This window comes from Phycodurus eques, chromosome 4 (assembly GCF_024500275.1).
Source record: "Phycodurus eques isolate BA_2022a chromosome 4, UOR_Pequ_1.1, whole genome shotgun sequence".
Classification (NCBI taxonomy): Eukaryota; Metazoa; Chordata; class Actinopteri; order Syngnathiformes; family Syngnathidae; genus Phycodurus; species Phycodurus eques.
This window is the reverse complement of record NC_084528.1, coordinates 21,730,975-21,747,403: the sequence shown is the minus strand read 5'-3', so window position 1 is coordinate 21,747,403 and position 16,429 is coordinate 21,730,975. Positions and strand designations below refer to the sequence as shown.

Here is a 16,429-nt window from a genome sequence, read left to right as displayed (position 1 = left end):
AACAAACAACAGTTAAGAACGTTGACATGTTTCTGTAAACTTAATGGCGATACTTGGACCTGGAATGGATTCATTTCCATTATTTCTGATGGGAAAAAAATACTGTCAATCGAAAAAAGTCATGTGTTTTGCTATGTTATCTTGTGTCTTACCTTGCCCTCCATGATGGCCACCACATCTGGGAGACCTTTTGTCACTTTGGCCCGATCTGAAACAAACTCGGTCAGTCTCTGATGCCACATGCTCTCGAATGTTCTTTGTAACTCACTTTTCTCAATGACGCGCTCTTGCCTAAAGGGATAAAGAAGCCAAATCAGCATCTCAACCAATTATGCTGAATGATTTGAAACTAAAGGAAAGACAGCTTACTTCAGTCTCTGGTGCTCCACCAAGGCATCTGCAAATACTGCGAATAAATCTGATTATTATTACAATTATCTCATACGTAACATGACGTTGAGTCCCGTGTGTGCCCCCACCTTGTCCCGACAGATCCAGGTGACGCTCGTGTGTCTCGACGCCGTCAAACATCTCCAGGGTGTATTTGCCTTTGTCATTTTCTGTCGGGTTGTAGATGTCCATCCAAACCGTGTGCACATTGCTGCCCATCCTGGTCCTGGACTGTGGTTCCATTTGTTTCCCCCTGTAAGAAAAACATGAACAATATTTATTTGTCAAATCCTAAACCTTCACCTATATCCAGATCCTTCTCACCAATTTGTAATTTCTCAACGTTTTTTTTGTTTTGTTTTAGTAAGTACAGAAATAGTTTTTACAGTTAACAAACTGAAAACATGACCTCCTTGAAGGAAGGAGACAAACATCCATTCATCAATTTTCTGTAGTGCTTGTCATCATCACAGGTGAGCTGGAGCCTATCCTAGCTGACTTTGGGAGAGAGAGGCAGGGTACACCCTGGACTGGTCTCCATAAACTCAAACAAGCAATCACACTCACATTCACACTTGAGGAAAATTTTGAGGCTACAATGAAACTAACATGCATGGGTTTGGAATGTGGAAGGGAAGACAAAAGAGCTCAGATTTGAATCCAGAACCACAATTGTGGGCAGACGTGTTTAGAATTAATCCAGCGTTAGTGAATTGAAGTCTGTATTTAGTGTATTACCTTTAAAACCAGCAGGAGGTGCTACAAGCTTACTTTAAAAATACTGTTGAACGCTCAACATAAAAGTAGACGTTCACTAGTTTGTGAACCAAGAGATAGGCAAACGTTTTTTGTTTTGTCTGTTTAGTTCAATTAAATAGCCATATATATCTAATTTGCTGTTTTTCTTTTAATAAATAGAAATAGAACATTACTTGAAACAAACAAATGTTGATGGATGCACCTATGGAATGAATGTACAAAATGTTTTCATTAATTTACTTATTTTTATGATCTGGAATGAGAGGACATTTCACGTCGTGTTCATATACTACTTATTTAAACAACACTAATTGTTCCCATTAGGGTCGCAGGTGAGCAGGAGCCTATCCCAACTGAACTGAGTTTTGGGTGAGAGGAGTGGTACACTCTGGACTGGTGGTCAGTCAATTGCAGGGCATATAGACAAACAACCACTTAGACTCACATTTACACCTATGGACAATTTAGTCTTCAGTCTTCCATGCATGTTTATCTTGGAATGTGGGCGTAAGCCTGAGTAATCAGAGAAAACCCAATACAATTGCCGGGAAAACACCCAAAATGTCCCCACCGCCGGTTGAATATACACACCCTTTCCCAAAAATGTGAATATCATGGAAAAGTTTATTTATTTCCATAATTCCATTAAAAAAGGTAAACTTTCATAAATTGTAGATTTAGGGCCCACAATTTAAACAATTTCAAGTATTTATTTGTTTATTTTTACATAATTTGGGCTTCTAGCTCATAAAACCCACAAATCAGGAATTCCAACAATTAGAATACTGTGAAGAAATTTCTCAGTTTTTGAAGAAAAAAAAAGAAAGAAAATAGGGTCACATTAAATCAATCAAAATATGGTTCTTTCAAAACGATATGTTAATCTTCAATACTTGGTTGGGAATCCCTTTGCTTTAGTCACTGCCTGGATGCGCTGAGGCATTGAGACAATCAACCTGTGGCATTGCCTGGAAGTTATGGAAGCGCAGATTTCCATGATGCGAGCTGTCAGTTCTTCTTTGTTTTTGGGTCTGGCGCCCCTCATTTTCCTCTTGATAATACCCTATAGATTCTCAGTGGGGTTTAGATCTGGCGAGTTGGCTGGCCAGTCAAGCACTGTGATGGCATGGGTATCAAACCAGGTTTTGGTGCTTCTGGTGGTATGGGCAGGGGCCAGGTCCTGCTGGAAGATGAAATCTGCATCACCATACAGATCCTCAGCAGAAGGAATAATGAAGTCCTCTAAAACATTCTGGTAGACTGTTGCGGTGACCTTGGATATAAGAAAGCAGAGTTTACAAACACCTGCACTGGACATTGCACCCCAAATCATGACTGACTGTGGATATTTCACACTGGACCTCAAGCAGCTTTGGTTCTGTTCTTCATCAGTCCTCCTCCAAACCCTTGGAGCTTGATTCCCGAATGAAAGGCACGCTTTACTTTCATCGGAAAAGAGGACCTTGGACCACTGGCCAACAGTCCAGTCCTTCTTCTCCTTGGCCCTTGGCTACGTTGGCTCAGGCTCAGAAGTGGCTTGACCCGAAGAACCCGACAGTTGTAGCCCATCTCCCCGATGCGTCTGAATGTGGTGGGTTTTGAAGCTGTGACTCCCGCCTCATTCCACTCTTTCGGGATCTCTGCTAGATTCTTGAATCTTCTCTGTTTGATAATCCGCCAAAGCCCACGGTCATCTCTTTTGCTGGTGCATCTTCTACGGCCACATTTTGTCCTTTCTCTAGACTTTCAATTGATATGCTTGGACACAGCACTCTGTGAACAGCCGAACTCCTTACCTATGAACCTCTGTGGCTTACCCATCCATCCTATGGAGGGCATCAATGATGGTCTTGTGGCCAGTTGCCAAGTCTGCAGTCTTCCCCATATTGAACCCAACTGAGACATTTGAACCAAACTGAAGCAATTTAATGACACCGGTGGAAACCTGTGCAGGTGTTTTGAGTTTAGTAGATGATTAGTGTGTGACACTCAGTTTGAAACATTTATGGCCTGCAAAATTTGGGCTGATTCCTTCACAGTATTCACATTTATTGAATTCCTGATTTCTTGGGTTTTATGAGCTGGAAGCCCAAATTATGCAAAACTAAATAAATAAATACTTGAAATTGTTTAAATTGTAGATCGTGAATCTATAATCAATGAAAGTTTAACTTTTTGAATGGAATTATGGAAAGAAATAAACTTTCCATGATAGAATTTTTTTTGGAAAGGGTATGTAGTCTTTATCTTTTGATTGTTTACACATGAAGTTGATTTTTATGGTGTACAGTAGATGTCAAGTCCGGAAGCTGCTCTGCACGTGGGCCCACTTACTTGAAGCTCCAGGTGGTCTTCAGGTAACTGATATAATAGATGAGGCAGCAGTAGAGCCTGAAACCTTCTGCCGTGCTCTGAACCCTGAGCGGACCTGCTGACAATCCTGCAGGGAGGGAGGGAGGGATGGATGAATGGATGGATGGATATTCTCATGCCAACACAGCACCTCGGCAGGGTCCTCCAGTATGTGACTCACTCACCACATTGTTTGCTCAGTTTCTGGAGAAGCTTGTCATACTCTGTGAAGAAACATAAACACTATTAATAATAAGCTGTGTGTGACATTTACGACTGAAAGGACTTTAATGACATGCCAGGCCACTCGAAGGCAACGTTATAAAGAAACACCATACACCCACACCGACTGCTTGTCCTTAAAGCGGGGTACACGTTGTGTTTTTTAACATAGAGCAATTTTTAACCAATTGCTAAAGTGCAAGAGAGTCCTGTATGGCGAGGGGGGAAAAAAATCATCAAGTGTGTTCTTACTGCTTTTCAAGCAGAAGAATCACTCAGGATAATCTTGTAGAAACATTCAACAATCAGGGCTTTGCTGACTTGGATCGCAGCAGAGGGGAAATGCTTAAAGGTTTGGCCAGTTTGTCGGTATGTGTGTGCCCCGCTTCAGGAAAAGCAAAAATGACATGGTGTAAAAAGCCCATTAAACAAATTAGCTCGTTTTGCGACACCTTCATCCTGCAACGACAAGGTGGTGACGTCCTCTCCTCTGGCGTCTGACACCACCGCTTTGTACGAGCCCGTCTGCTTTTTTTCAACCTGAGGGGACACGTTACACACAAATCATCTGATTATATATTCAAAACTGGCACACACATTGATTAGTGTTTGATTACCTGTGGCATAGTGATTGCGCCGACTCCAGAGGGGTGGTCGTAATCAGTCTGTGTCATCGCTATGCCGTCCTTGAACCACCTGAGGGTGGAGTCTTTGGTCGTGTTTGTCACCTGCAGATATATTCATTACACCATAAAGTCGGCATATTCCATGCATCCATCCATTTATAGTTTCTGTGGGGAGGATTTTTGTAAATACAAAAATGTAAAAAAAAAAAAAAGGATTAAACACTTCAGAAAAATATATTTTTGAGGTTTTGAAAAAGTAAAAACTAATTGTAAAAGTTTGGAATAAAATCAAGCGAAGAACAAAAATTATATATAGATGTATAATTGTTATTATTAGATAAACATATATGTTTTAAACTTATATGACTTATTTGTGTATGCGTGACACACACACACACACACACACACACACAGACACACACACAACATAGTCTCTGCCCTCCCTGAGAGTGATTTAAACTGTTTAATGACACTGCAGTTGTGGTTTACTGTAAAACTAAATACGCAACAAAAATAATTACACATTGTATATTTAAATACGAGACACATGATCATTTTAGAAATTGCCTGGCTTAATGCGAACAGTCAATGGAAAACCCCATTGACGGGCTAGCTAGAATTAGCATTAGATCATGGGGGGGATTTTCCTTAAAAATAACGAACTCCATAGTAACACATACAGATAGGTAATACATCAATACTCACAGGCATATATTCTTCCTAATCTGTGGAAAACAAGTTAAATTAATGTTTTATTGCAACGTTCTTCTATTCTTTTTTTTTTTTTTTAGCTTACTGCAAACATGTAGCTCCATGCACTTCCCCTCGGAGGCCAAGGCGCGTGCAGCAGCAGCAGCAATTCGTCATTTCCCCCCCTGACTGTCTGACATGAACTCAGACAAAAATGTTTACATTTTTAGGTCAATTAGGATTACCAAAATTATTTACATTTGCTTAATGATATATCTATATATATGTATAAATATATAATTATGTTTATTTGTTTATTTTACGGTATGTATCGGATTGGGACTCGGTACAAGACACCTAAAATCAAAGACTCGGACATAAACATTAAAGTAGAGGTGGGCCTGCTAAATTCGGGAAAAATATGATGCAACTTTTGAATAATTTTTATATACAAAGAGCATTTGTGGGTTAATGGTTTTGGAGCTTTTTTACAACAGCACATTTTTTTATCGTTTGCACTAATGACCGTCACACAACGAAAACAGTGGCATTATATTCATTGCCGCAATTAAGTACCTTGCACTTTATGATCACTTGGCAATCCTCGTTAACGTTCCACGACAAGAACTCCTCGAAGTACGGTCCTTGGAGAGGAAGGGGAGAAGCAAACGATGACAATGTCACACTGATGTATGCGGAGCTCAGTGTGCATCTGTGCTGTTTAAAGGTCACCGGCAGCCATTTGTTATCATAATGAGACGGCCGTGTTTTGATGCGAACGTAAACTGTGCATGTGGCTTGTTTGCAGAATCTCACCGCTCCTTCTCTCGTGGTCGCGTCGCTTGGCGTTTGCCAGGACCATCAGATCGCGGAATTCTGGGGGTGGTTAAAAAGACACATAATTAGACAGTTCATTAGGCAGCCGCTACAGGAAGTTGGATGGCATATGCAGAGAAGGGTAGTAACGCATTACATTTACTCTGTTACATTTACTCAAGTAACATTTTCCATGAACTGTACTTGTCAGAGTACTTTAAATGCACCATACTTTTTATGGTGCATTTAAAGCATTTTTACTTGAGTATTTATGTAAAGAAGGATTGATACTTTTACTCCGTTACAATGATCGACATGCCGTTTGCTACTTTTATTTATTCATTCTTGCGTATACGCGTCTATTTTTAGATTCCATCTTCGACTTCTGCATAGGGCGCCCGTTGCGCCAATCAAACGAGATCACGAATGTCATTTGACTCCAATTCACCAATCAGACGACACAAGGCAGTCAGATGACTGCACACGACGCCTTTGCGAGCCAATCAAAATGACTCATTTTGGGGGGAAAAACAGCCACGCGACTATGTTCATTTTACAGACTCCAAAAAAACAACAGCTTTATCATGCAGTTCTTAAATTGTGACTGCCCAAACATATTATATATATGTGTATATATGAATATGTATATGTGTGTATATATATATATATATATATATATATATATATATATATATATACACACACACACATCCATCCATTTTCTGTGCCGCTTATCCTCACAAGGGTCGCGGGCGTGCTGGAACCTACCCCAGCTGTCATCGGGCAGGAGGCGGGGTACACCCTGAACTGGTTGCCAGCCAATCGCAGGGCACATACAAACAAACAACCATTCGCACTCACATTCACACCTACGGGCAATTTAGACATACACACTGTATATATGTACACACACACGCACATTGTGTTGTCATTAGTAACTGTATTAAAATGGTAACATTCCATCTTTTTTGTTTATTGTATTTCTTCAGTTTCTTCTGCACCCATGGGGGCTGGCCGGGCACAGCCCGAAAGGTAACCTGGGTCCCCCTTCCCATGGGCTCACCACCTGTGGGGGGGGGGGGGGGGGGGGGGGGAGTTTCCTCCGCAGAGTGTCCTGGCTCTCCCTTAGAGATAAGGTGAGAAGCTCGGTCATCCGGGAGGGGCTCAGATTAGAGCCGCTGCTCCTCCGCATTGAGATGAGCCAGATGAGGTGGCTCGGGCATCTGTTTAGGGTGAGGCTTGAATTTTGAAATATTAGTAAATAACATGCACTAGTTTTTATTTAAAAAACCTCAATAAATAATCAAATAAAACATTTAATAATATTTATAAATAATGAATTTGTAAATAATTATAATACAATTATTTAAACAATGTATTTTTTAAATTAGTTATTATGGATTTGTTTATATTTGTAATAATTCTTACACAAATAAATCATGTAATATTTTCAAATAGTCATTAATTTGACGAAATAATAATTGAAATTTATTTGAGGAAATTGAATTGTGGAGTACCTTTACACACAGGTACTTTTTTTGCCTTTGAGACTACTGCCTAAGCCAGCAAATTTGCGGGTCAACATTGTACTCTGTGTTGGTAAAACAGCATCCCGCAAAATGCCAGCGGGTGGTATGAAATGGGCTTATATCTCTATAGTAATAGCCTGATTTGCGTATAAAGAGTATTGATGACGACTCATAAGAGCTTTAATGCATCGTATCTGTCATCTGACTCACTTTGATCCACCAAGACCAACGTAAACTGGTTCCTGGCGCGTCCGTCCCGCAGTTGGGCCGTGTATGAGCCTTCATCCTCGTGGCCGATCCGATCCATCAGCACCTCCACCAGCCCGGCGGCTTTGTCAAATTGGATTGTGCGGTGCTACAGATGCACAAATGAGAAGATACGACGTATGAACGTGGTGTCGTTCAGAGACCTACTCACCGAAGTGCATTATGAAATATTTTGCAAGTCACGCAGGACATAATCAAAAACAGGGAAAAACATCATTTGAGCTCATTTCCCGGGCTTTTATGTTCATTACGTTGAGTGTGCGATTGCATGATGGTGATGGGACTTCGGCGGCGCGGCATGCGACGACGTGATGTACGGTGAGCCCAAGGGCGCTAATCAGCTAAATGGGCTTTTGGATTCGCAAACCTCAGCTGTGATCATTCCGAAACGACGCATAATCAGCGTTCCTCAGATGGAACTCAGGATTGCGGGCAGATAATGGACCGAATGGAAATGAGACAAGAGTGGCAGCTGCCGCCGGTGAGAGAGTGGATGAAAATATGCGACTGAATGGTGACACTATGTTGCATTTGTTTGCATCTCTCTCTGTCGAGTCCACTGATGATCGTCGAAGTTGTTGAATGTTAGGGGTAGGTTTTAGGGGTTAGAGGTAAGAGATAAGGGATAAGCGTTAGGGTAAGAGTGTTACAATTAGGGTTTAGCGGTAAGGGTTCATGGCTAAGGCAATTAGGGTTTAGCGGTAAGGGTTTATGGCTAAGGGTTTTGGGGCAAGCGAAAGTGTTACAAGTAAGGGGTAGTGATAGGGTTCAGTCTAAGGGTTTAGGAATAAGGGGTTAGGGTTAGATGATAAGCGTAGGTGTAGTTGTTAGGTGTAAGGATAAGATTTAGAAGTTAAGGTTCAATGTTAGTGGTAAGGGTTAATGTAAGGGGTAAGAATTAGTGGTAGGGTTTAGGTTTAAGGGTTTGGGTTAGGCTGCCTATTCGGCTGTTAGGTGAAGCAGAAAGGAGGCTCTGTATCCCTTTTATGCCGGAACAGCTTTACTGTGTCACAGTGGACTTTTTAAGCTGCCACTGTGGTTTATTTGTATTCTAATGGTTGTATTCAGATTTATTGAGAATTACAGTTGTTCATTTGAGCAGAACAATGTTTTTAAAGGAGTGACATAAACAACTAAAATGAGAGAGCGTGAAAAGGTAACCAAATAATATAGGAAAAGAAGACAACACACTAGCTGTAAACAAGATAAGGAAAGTAAATCTTTATATACCTCGTACAATGAAACTTTAGAATCGAGTATTCTATGGTGCAGTCATGCTATACCCTGTGAAGGAAGGACAGAACAATATAGGACAGGACGGGAAAGGACAGGGACAGGAGGAGAAGCATGCAGGACAGGGGTTGTGGACCTGGCTGTACAACTGAAGTGTGGTGGGAGTGGCTATGTAAATTGTAAACATCTGTAGGGGATACCCAAGAAATTTGCCTAGTTACAAGTTATTTGTCGCAATTAGCAAGTGGGGGTTAAGTCCCAGGGGTGTGCCTGCGGACACATGCAAGAGAATTGACACCGTTTCGTATGCACAGTAATCGTCAGAAGTGTCCTCTAATTGCTGTGCCTTTACCGCGGGGGCTGAGACCCCCACCTCATCCAATCGAGAGGTGGGTTGGGCCTGTGGACGGGACACCTCCCACACCAAGGGACCCAGGGTGGCACCAATGAGGTGCCCCAAAAACCGGCCAACGCAGCCCCCCCGACCCTAGGAGGCGACGGCAGCCGGACGCAAGGACCGGAGAGGAGGAAGCAGGAGGAAGCACTTTTATGATAGTTAATTAAGAATGTCTGTACAATTAATAAAGGCTTCCTGATGTTTTCATTCTATTTACATTGATTCCTATGGGGGAAAAAAATATAAAAAAGTGAAGAGGTTCCACTGCAGTTAGTTCAAAGTTTAAATAGAAAAAAATAAAGAAAATGGCTGAACCGATTTCCGCAAACCTTTACAAAGGACATTGTTGATGTTTCAAGTAAGTACAGGTGGTCCTCGGTTTACGATGGAGTTCGGTTCCTACTGTGGCAACGTAACTCAAATTTGAATGCACCATCGTCTATCAGCAACCCACGCAGTCATAAAGTAATAATTCCAGTCAATATTATTATGGAAAACAATTGTAGGCCATATATATATATTTTTATATAGATTTTATATATATATATATATATACACATATATATATATAATCTACTAAAATACACTTAAGTACAGAGAAAACGGAGGGCTCCTATTTGTGCATAGTTTTACGACCCCTTCTACCCAATAAATTGTGGACTACATCAGTAGGTGCATAACGACAAATTTTATTTGTGCCTTTGTAATCACAAAGACATAAATAGTACAGTCCACCATGCAAACAAAATAGCCCCAGGCTTTATTCCCAACGTCATAAATTCACTTTTGTTAACAGGTCGACCATGGAGAGGTCATTCTGGTACGGCCCTGCTTTTCTCTGCCTTCTTTATAAACATTTAATGTAATAAAATGGATTGCGTTTGTGTCTGGACGCAGTCGCGACGTCTGTTTTATGTGGAAAACCGCCTTTAAAAGGTTCTTCCAGAGGCTGCTCTACATGTTTGTTATGCTGACCTACCATGTTATTTGTAATTTTCTTTTCCCACGTCTCAAAGATAATTTCCTTCTGTGGACGTCAAATATGCGAAACACAAAATTGTCCACTTGTTCCACCTTTGCTGCCCGTTTGCGTTTTTCCAACTCTCAGCGACACATCAGACCCACATGGGCGTCGCCTTGACCTTGCTCGATAGCAACATGTTCCTCTGCCCTGCTCCTTGTTATCAATATCTCGCCCTGCAGAGTATTAATTAACGTTATTGCCACGTTATGTATCTACAGTATATATAGAAGAACCTCCAAACTGGAACGTTCTCAAATCTGAACAATTTAGAGTTTAATCCACCACAGAAAACTCAAAATTTGGACTTCAAAACATCACGTGTAAAGACAGGTCATTTCTAAAGCAGGGTTGCACAAACCTTTGTGCTCAGGGGCTTGATTTTTAGAAGGGTCAGACGGACCAGGTCATTCGTAGCTGTGGTAAAAATAAAGTTAAAAAAATATATGTAAAATATGTTGGATAATATGTCTATTTTAATCATGAACAATTTATCCTCATTTTTGTATTGCAAGACTTATAGTTAATCTAATTATAATTAATTGAAAGAAATAAAAAAAAGTTCATTTAATTTCATTATTAACAAAAAATCTATCAACCAATTATTTAATGTGATGAATAAATTCAAAATGAATACAAAATAAGAAATAAAGACAGGCGGGTCGGTGGACGACTGGTGAGAGTGTTAGCCTCACAGTTCTGAGGACCCGAGTTCAATCCCCGGCCCCGACTGTGTGGAGTTTGCATGTTCTCCCCGTGCCTGCGTGGGTTTTCTCCGGGCACTCCGGTTTCCTCCCACATCCCAAAAACATGCATACATTGGAGACTCTAAATTGCCCGTAGGTGTGAATGTGAGTGCAAATGGTTGTCTGTTTGTATGTGCCCTGCGATTGGCTGGCAACCAGTTCAGGGTGTACCCCGCCTCCTGCCCGATGACAGCTGGGATAGGCTCCAGCACGCCCGCGACCCTAGTGAGGATAAGCGGCTCAGAAAATGGATGGATGGAAATAAAGACATTTCAATTAAACAATTACGCCATTCAAATCACTAAAATAGCATAAAAATGACCACAGAAGTTAGGAAACAGCTCATTTTTACTCTGCATAACTGTCCATTGCATGTCTGTCAGGCATCTTTGAATGCTGAGTAGTTTTATTTTATTTTAGTCTTTAATTACAGATTCTGTTTATACTTGTATAACAGCTAGGATTGTTAAAATGAGACTCAATATAGGTTCTATGATTTGGATCTTCCTTTGTGTGGTGGCTAAAGGCCAATGTTGTGCTGTGAGGAGAAATTCAATGCATGCCTAAAGCTCAATTTTCCTAGCCAATCAACGGCGAGAGGTACAACTCCTGTCGATGGCGGTTGCCATGGTAGCCTACAATAAGCACTGTCTTGTCTCGCTCACTTAGTTACTGTTTTTTTGTCTGGTCCATTATCTTGTCACTCAGCCAATCCTCATACTGAAATGGTCAACTGTAGTGTTAGTGTGTTGGCATTAGTTATTAGTCACAGCAGGAACATAAAACATACCACAAATTCTCTTGAAAAAATGCAGGAAGTTAAATGTTACTCTCAATGACAAGAATGATGTATTTATTAGATTTTACTAAACAGTCAATATAAATTTGAATTATGCAAATGTTTTTGAACACACCTCTGAATGACAACATTATTTTTTGTATTTTTGTATTTAAAATGCAAGTTATAACACTGAACAGAGATTCAAACATTTTTATATGTTGTAGTAATTTGTTTAATTGGGAATTCTTTTCCTAAATGAATACATTCTTGGAGTAAAGCATGCAGTGTCAGAAAACGTGGTCTCAACTGTTATGGGGTTCTCCAACGGGATAAAGACGCGAAACACACAGCCAAGCTAACCTAAGCTTGTGTAGAGCCCTGATCTAAACCCTACTGAATATCTGTGGAAGGAGCTGAAATAAGCCATATAAGCCAAGGAACCCTTCAAACGTGAGCCAGCTGAGGGCCAAAATATGCACCAGTACCCACAATTCTGTCCACATGTACATAATTTTTATTGTACATACTGTATATTCGATAAATTCAGGTAAATTATTTTTTTTTTTCTGACCTTATCGGAGCAAGAGAAGCTAGCTTTGCAGCGGCTCTTACCGGAGTGCTGAAGATTTCTTTGTCGTTGAAAACGAGACGCAGCTCGGCATCGTCACTCAGACTCTCCGTCTGAAGCCACAGACGCACGCCACCCATCTCTGAAACCTCCACATTCCAGCCCGACTTCAGTGTGATCACTGGTAAAGGATGAGAAATTCCACTCGCTGATTAAAACATGATCACTGAATCAATACTCATTGAATGAATTCAGTAATAATATTATTAGGCATACGTGGATTTTTGACTTGCTGGCTGAGTTCTTTGAGCCGTTCAAGGTCTGCAAGAGTGAGAAGAGGCTCAAAGTTTAATTTCATTGACCATATTTTGAAAACCTGATGAAGAACATGACGACTTGTTGGTGTTGGTGACCTTGAGGGAAGGTGCGATCTAAGAAGATTAGATTATATTCACCAAGTCAATCTTTGTGATACCACTGCAGATGATTGTGAGTTTACCTGTATGTTCATGGAATTAATCAACACAACCAAAATGAGGTGACATTGTAACCCATTCCTCAACTGGGAACTTCAAGGGAGATGTGGCAGCTTTAGAAAATTCAGGGATTTTTTTTTCAAACTTGCATAGCTAACCAGCCATGTCAAAGGCAAACATCTCAATTTTGAATGTAGCTTTTTGTGAAATTTTCAGACGGGGAATTTTCAAACATACTGAATCAGTGGGTGCAACATCTTGAGAAAAATAAATGATATTTTTTAACCTGCTAAACTAACTTCAGCCATGTCAAAAAATGTATTTTCTTTTCAATTTCTAACTTGGCTTTTGTAAAATTTCCAGTCTGATAATTTTTTAACATGACAGTAGGTGGTGCAACTTGAGAAAAATAAAGAAACACAATCGTTCTGTTTTTAACCTGCTAAGATAATGTCAGCTGTATTAAAAACCAAAACAGAAATTTTTAATTAGCTTATGTGAAATTTCAAATCTGATAATTTTTTAACATATCACAGCGGAAGCACCATAGAAAAAAAAAAAAAAAGATGCATTTATTTATTTTAACTAAATGAACTAACTTCAGTCATGTCACAGGCAAAACACGGAAATGCATATGTGTAATTTCCAGTCTGAGAATCTTTTTTAACAAATCACAATGGGCGCAGTAACTTCACTTTAAAACATTTTTAACGCTAACTTCAGTCATAGCAAAGGCAAAAGAGATCGATTATTACCTTGGCCTTTGTGAAATTTCTAGTCCGAGAATTTCATATTTACAAATGGCAGTAATTCTGTCAGAATTCTAAAATAATTCATTCATCCTGCAAAGTGTTTTAGAGATGGTATAGAAATTAAGAGTTAGATGTATGGTAGTCATGTAACTTCATACGACCTTCGGCAGTCAGGAGATAGCTGGATGACAGGCTGGGATCGTCACTCATCTCCACGGTGTAGAGACCCAGATCTTCCTCAGAGGGGTCGCGGAAAGTGAGAACAGTCCTGATGGCGACAAAGACAGATTGTTACATGAAGTGTGGAATTTTAGCCATTTCCTCCTTTGTGAAAGCTTCAAGACACACTGTACACTACTGTGCTTTGTGTCCCGATTGCATTGTCCTCTAAGCCAACATTATCCATTTATTTTTTACAATTTGAAACAGTTCCCAGGTGTGGTAATAACATTGACGAAAATACCCCAAGGATCAAGACGAAAAGCACACTTCATCTTTTTTAATCCTCACAAAACTCAACCTGTTCTCAGGAGTCTTTCCTGCCACATGCAAATGAGCCATTCCTCACAATGCCCCCTTCTGCAGGGTCAATGCCAACTGCAGTGGACCCCCGCTATTCATGGTGGATAGTAACCGGAATTGACTTATTCTTGAGTAAGTGAGGATTAACTGCCATAAAGCATTTTCAGGACTGGTTACTCCTCAAAAAAAGAAGGAACAAAAAATAAAAAACAAAAATGGGGAAAAAACTGGAAAACAGTTGGAGAAAAATCCACACTACTACGTGACTCCACAGGTGCAGAACCGCGAGTATGCGGGAGTCCACTGTACAGCTTTTTTGTTACCTCGAGAACTGAGTGAGGGCGTTGCAACGAGGCGAGCGGGTACTACTTGTGGAAGTGTGGTAACCCAGCGTGTGAAGAAAAAAGTGAGCAGAGTCAAATCATCAGATTGTATTTTCACTCATGGAGGCAGAACTTCATCATCCAGCCACCAAATTACACTTATCAATTAGTGCAGTGATTCCCCAACCAGTGTGCTGTTAAAGATCATCAGGTTTGCTACGAGAACGTCTAGATCTAATTTCACTTAATTGATCCAAAAATTGTTTACTTAAAAAAAATGACATATTTGTTCGGCTGTTTGTGCTAGTGGCGTACGTATTGTATAGTGACAGGCAGAAGAATTAAATTATCTTCCACTCGATGGCAGAGGGTACGTAATCAGCTTTTTGTGACATTTTTGTTTGGTGGTGTGCCTTGAGATTTTTAGTCATGTAAAATATGTGGCTTGGCTAAACAAAGGTTAGGAAATGCTGAACTAGTGTAGCGGAACGCCAAACACAAATAACCCCTCAGGCCCCCAATTTAATTGAACATCCAAGTAATCTGTGCATCCAACAACAATGCAGCTCTGCTTGGCTTTTAGCTTTGACATAGTGTTTCAAAGAGTAAATGGTGGCTCCCTTGCCAGCCTCGCTGCCAAGTCAGGGGCGGACAAATTCGGTGTGGGGGGGCGGTTCTATGTAAATTTGCAGAATTGTGATATCAACAAAATTCAGAACGGCTTGTCCACTGACACATTTTGGGAAATAAGCAGCTCACAAAAGATTTACTTGGTTGTGTAATTTCACACTTGATGGGTGGGCATGTATTCCCAACCATTTGTATACAAGCCATTGAGAAGTATATTTTCCACAATATGTCGGCTGTAATTATGACTCAAACCTAGATTCAGTCGTTCATCAGGGCTAACATTCAGTGGAAATCCTCCCAAATTGCCAGCCGGCTTGTTCAAGGCTCATTTACGAGAACAGTCTCTCTGTTACCTCATTTTAAAGCAGAACATAAGTAATTTATCCTAATATAATTTGTCCTTGTGAAGATGAAATCTTTTTTATGACAGGAACGGGGAGGGATGGAACATTTCTTGCAAACGAACACGAGAAGGCACTTAAGAAGTGTGAAAAGGTCAGAGACTTTGGCGAGTCGAGTTCAGTGACCGAAATCCAACTCGGCTCCATCTTGTGTCCTTTTCACCGAGTTCCTGACCCCCTGATGTACTCCCAACCCCACCTGCCATCCTTGTTGTCCGCCTGAGCTCGCGCGGCATCAATGGGCTCGGTGTAGTTTTTGTTCCAGAGACCCTCGCTGCCGTCGTCCACGTGATCACACTCGTATCCCAGGTAGATGAAACCGTCGTCGTCCACGCCCACCTTAATGTTTTTGATGTCTGAGGATGACAAGGAAGTTTTGTACGTTATATTTCAAACCAGCTGAAAAGTACAGTGTTCCCCGCCTATTTGTGATTCGCTTTTTGTGAACTCACCTTTTTGCAGACTTTCTGGGGTAATCTATCCTCCATTATTTTTTGAAAAGCTTGCTCATTCGCTCTTTTTGTGCTCTCAGAAACACCTTAAGATACTACAAAGTGGCGCCACAACCCTGCCTAATAGCTCTAAGTTGCCACAAGATAGCGCCAGAGCCCTGTCTTGGTACAAAGGAACTATGTTATCGTGACATCTCGACTGAGAGACAATCAAATCATAAAAATCTATAGGGGGGCAACAATTACTTCCAGGGCTCCGTCTTATTACTTACGGACAAGTTGTGGCTTTCCTACTACACAGTACAGTAATCCCCTGCATATTTGTGGTTCACTACTCAGGAATTTACCAATTTGCATTTTTTTTCTGTGGAAACTATCATCAGGTCTTTGCTGGAAAACTCCAATTTTTTCTTTTTTTGTGCTCTTTCTAAAATGCCCTAAGATGTCACAAGATTATGCCCAAGCCCTGTTTAATA

The 16,429-nt window shown here is 40.7% G+C and overlaps 1 protein-coding gene across 1 annotated transcript in view; it reads right to left on the bottom strand.

Annotated features, from left to right (window-relative positions):
* myom3 (myomesin 3) overlaps positions 1-16,429 on the bottom strand; it is a 74,728-nt gene that overhangs the window by 1,149 nt on the left and 57,150 nt on the right. The window contains exons 22-36 of the mRNA XM_061674637.1: positions 15,701-15,857; positions 13,787-13,893; positions 12,674-12,718; positions 12,442-12,578; positions 7,595-7,739; positions 5,856-5,915; positions 5,616-5,683; positions 4,341-4,451; positions 4,176-4,263; positions 3,687-3,725; positions 3,484-3,589; positions 480-643; positions 370-406; positions 269-291; positions 153-208 (exon numbers count right to left, since the gene is read on the bottom strand). Coding sequence (XP_061530621.1) covers positions 153-208; positions 269-291; positions 370-406; positions 480-643; positions 3,484-3,589; positions 3,687-3,725; positions 4,176-4,263; positions 4,341-4,451; positions 5,616-5,683; positions 5,856-5,915; positions 7,595-7,739; positions 12,442-12,578; positions 12,674-12,718; positions 13,787-13,893; positions 15,701-15,857 — 1,343 coding nt within the window. The remainder of the gene's footprint in view (positions 1-152; positions 209-268; positions 292-369; positions 407-479; positions 644-3,483; positions 3,590-3,686; positions 3,726-4,175; positions 4,264-4,340; positions 4,452-5,615; positions 5,684-5,855; positions 5,916-7,594; positions 7,740-12,441; positions 12,579-12,673; positions 12,719-13,786; positions 13,894-15,700; positions 15,858-16,429) is intronic.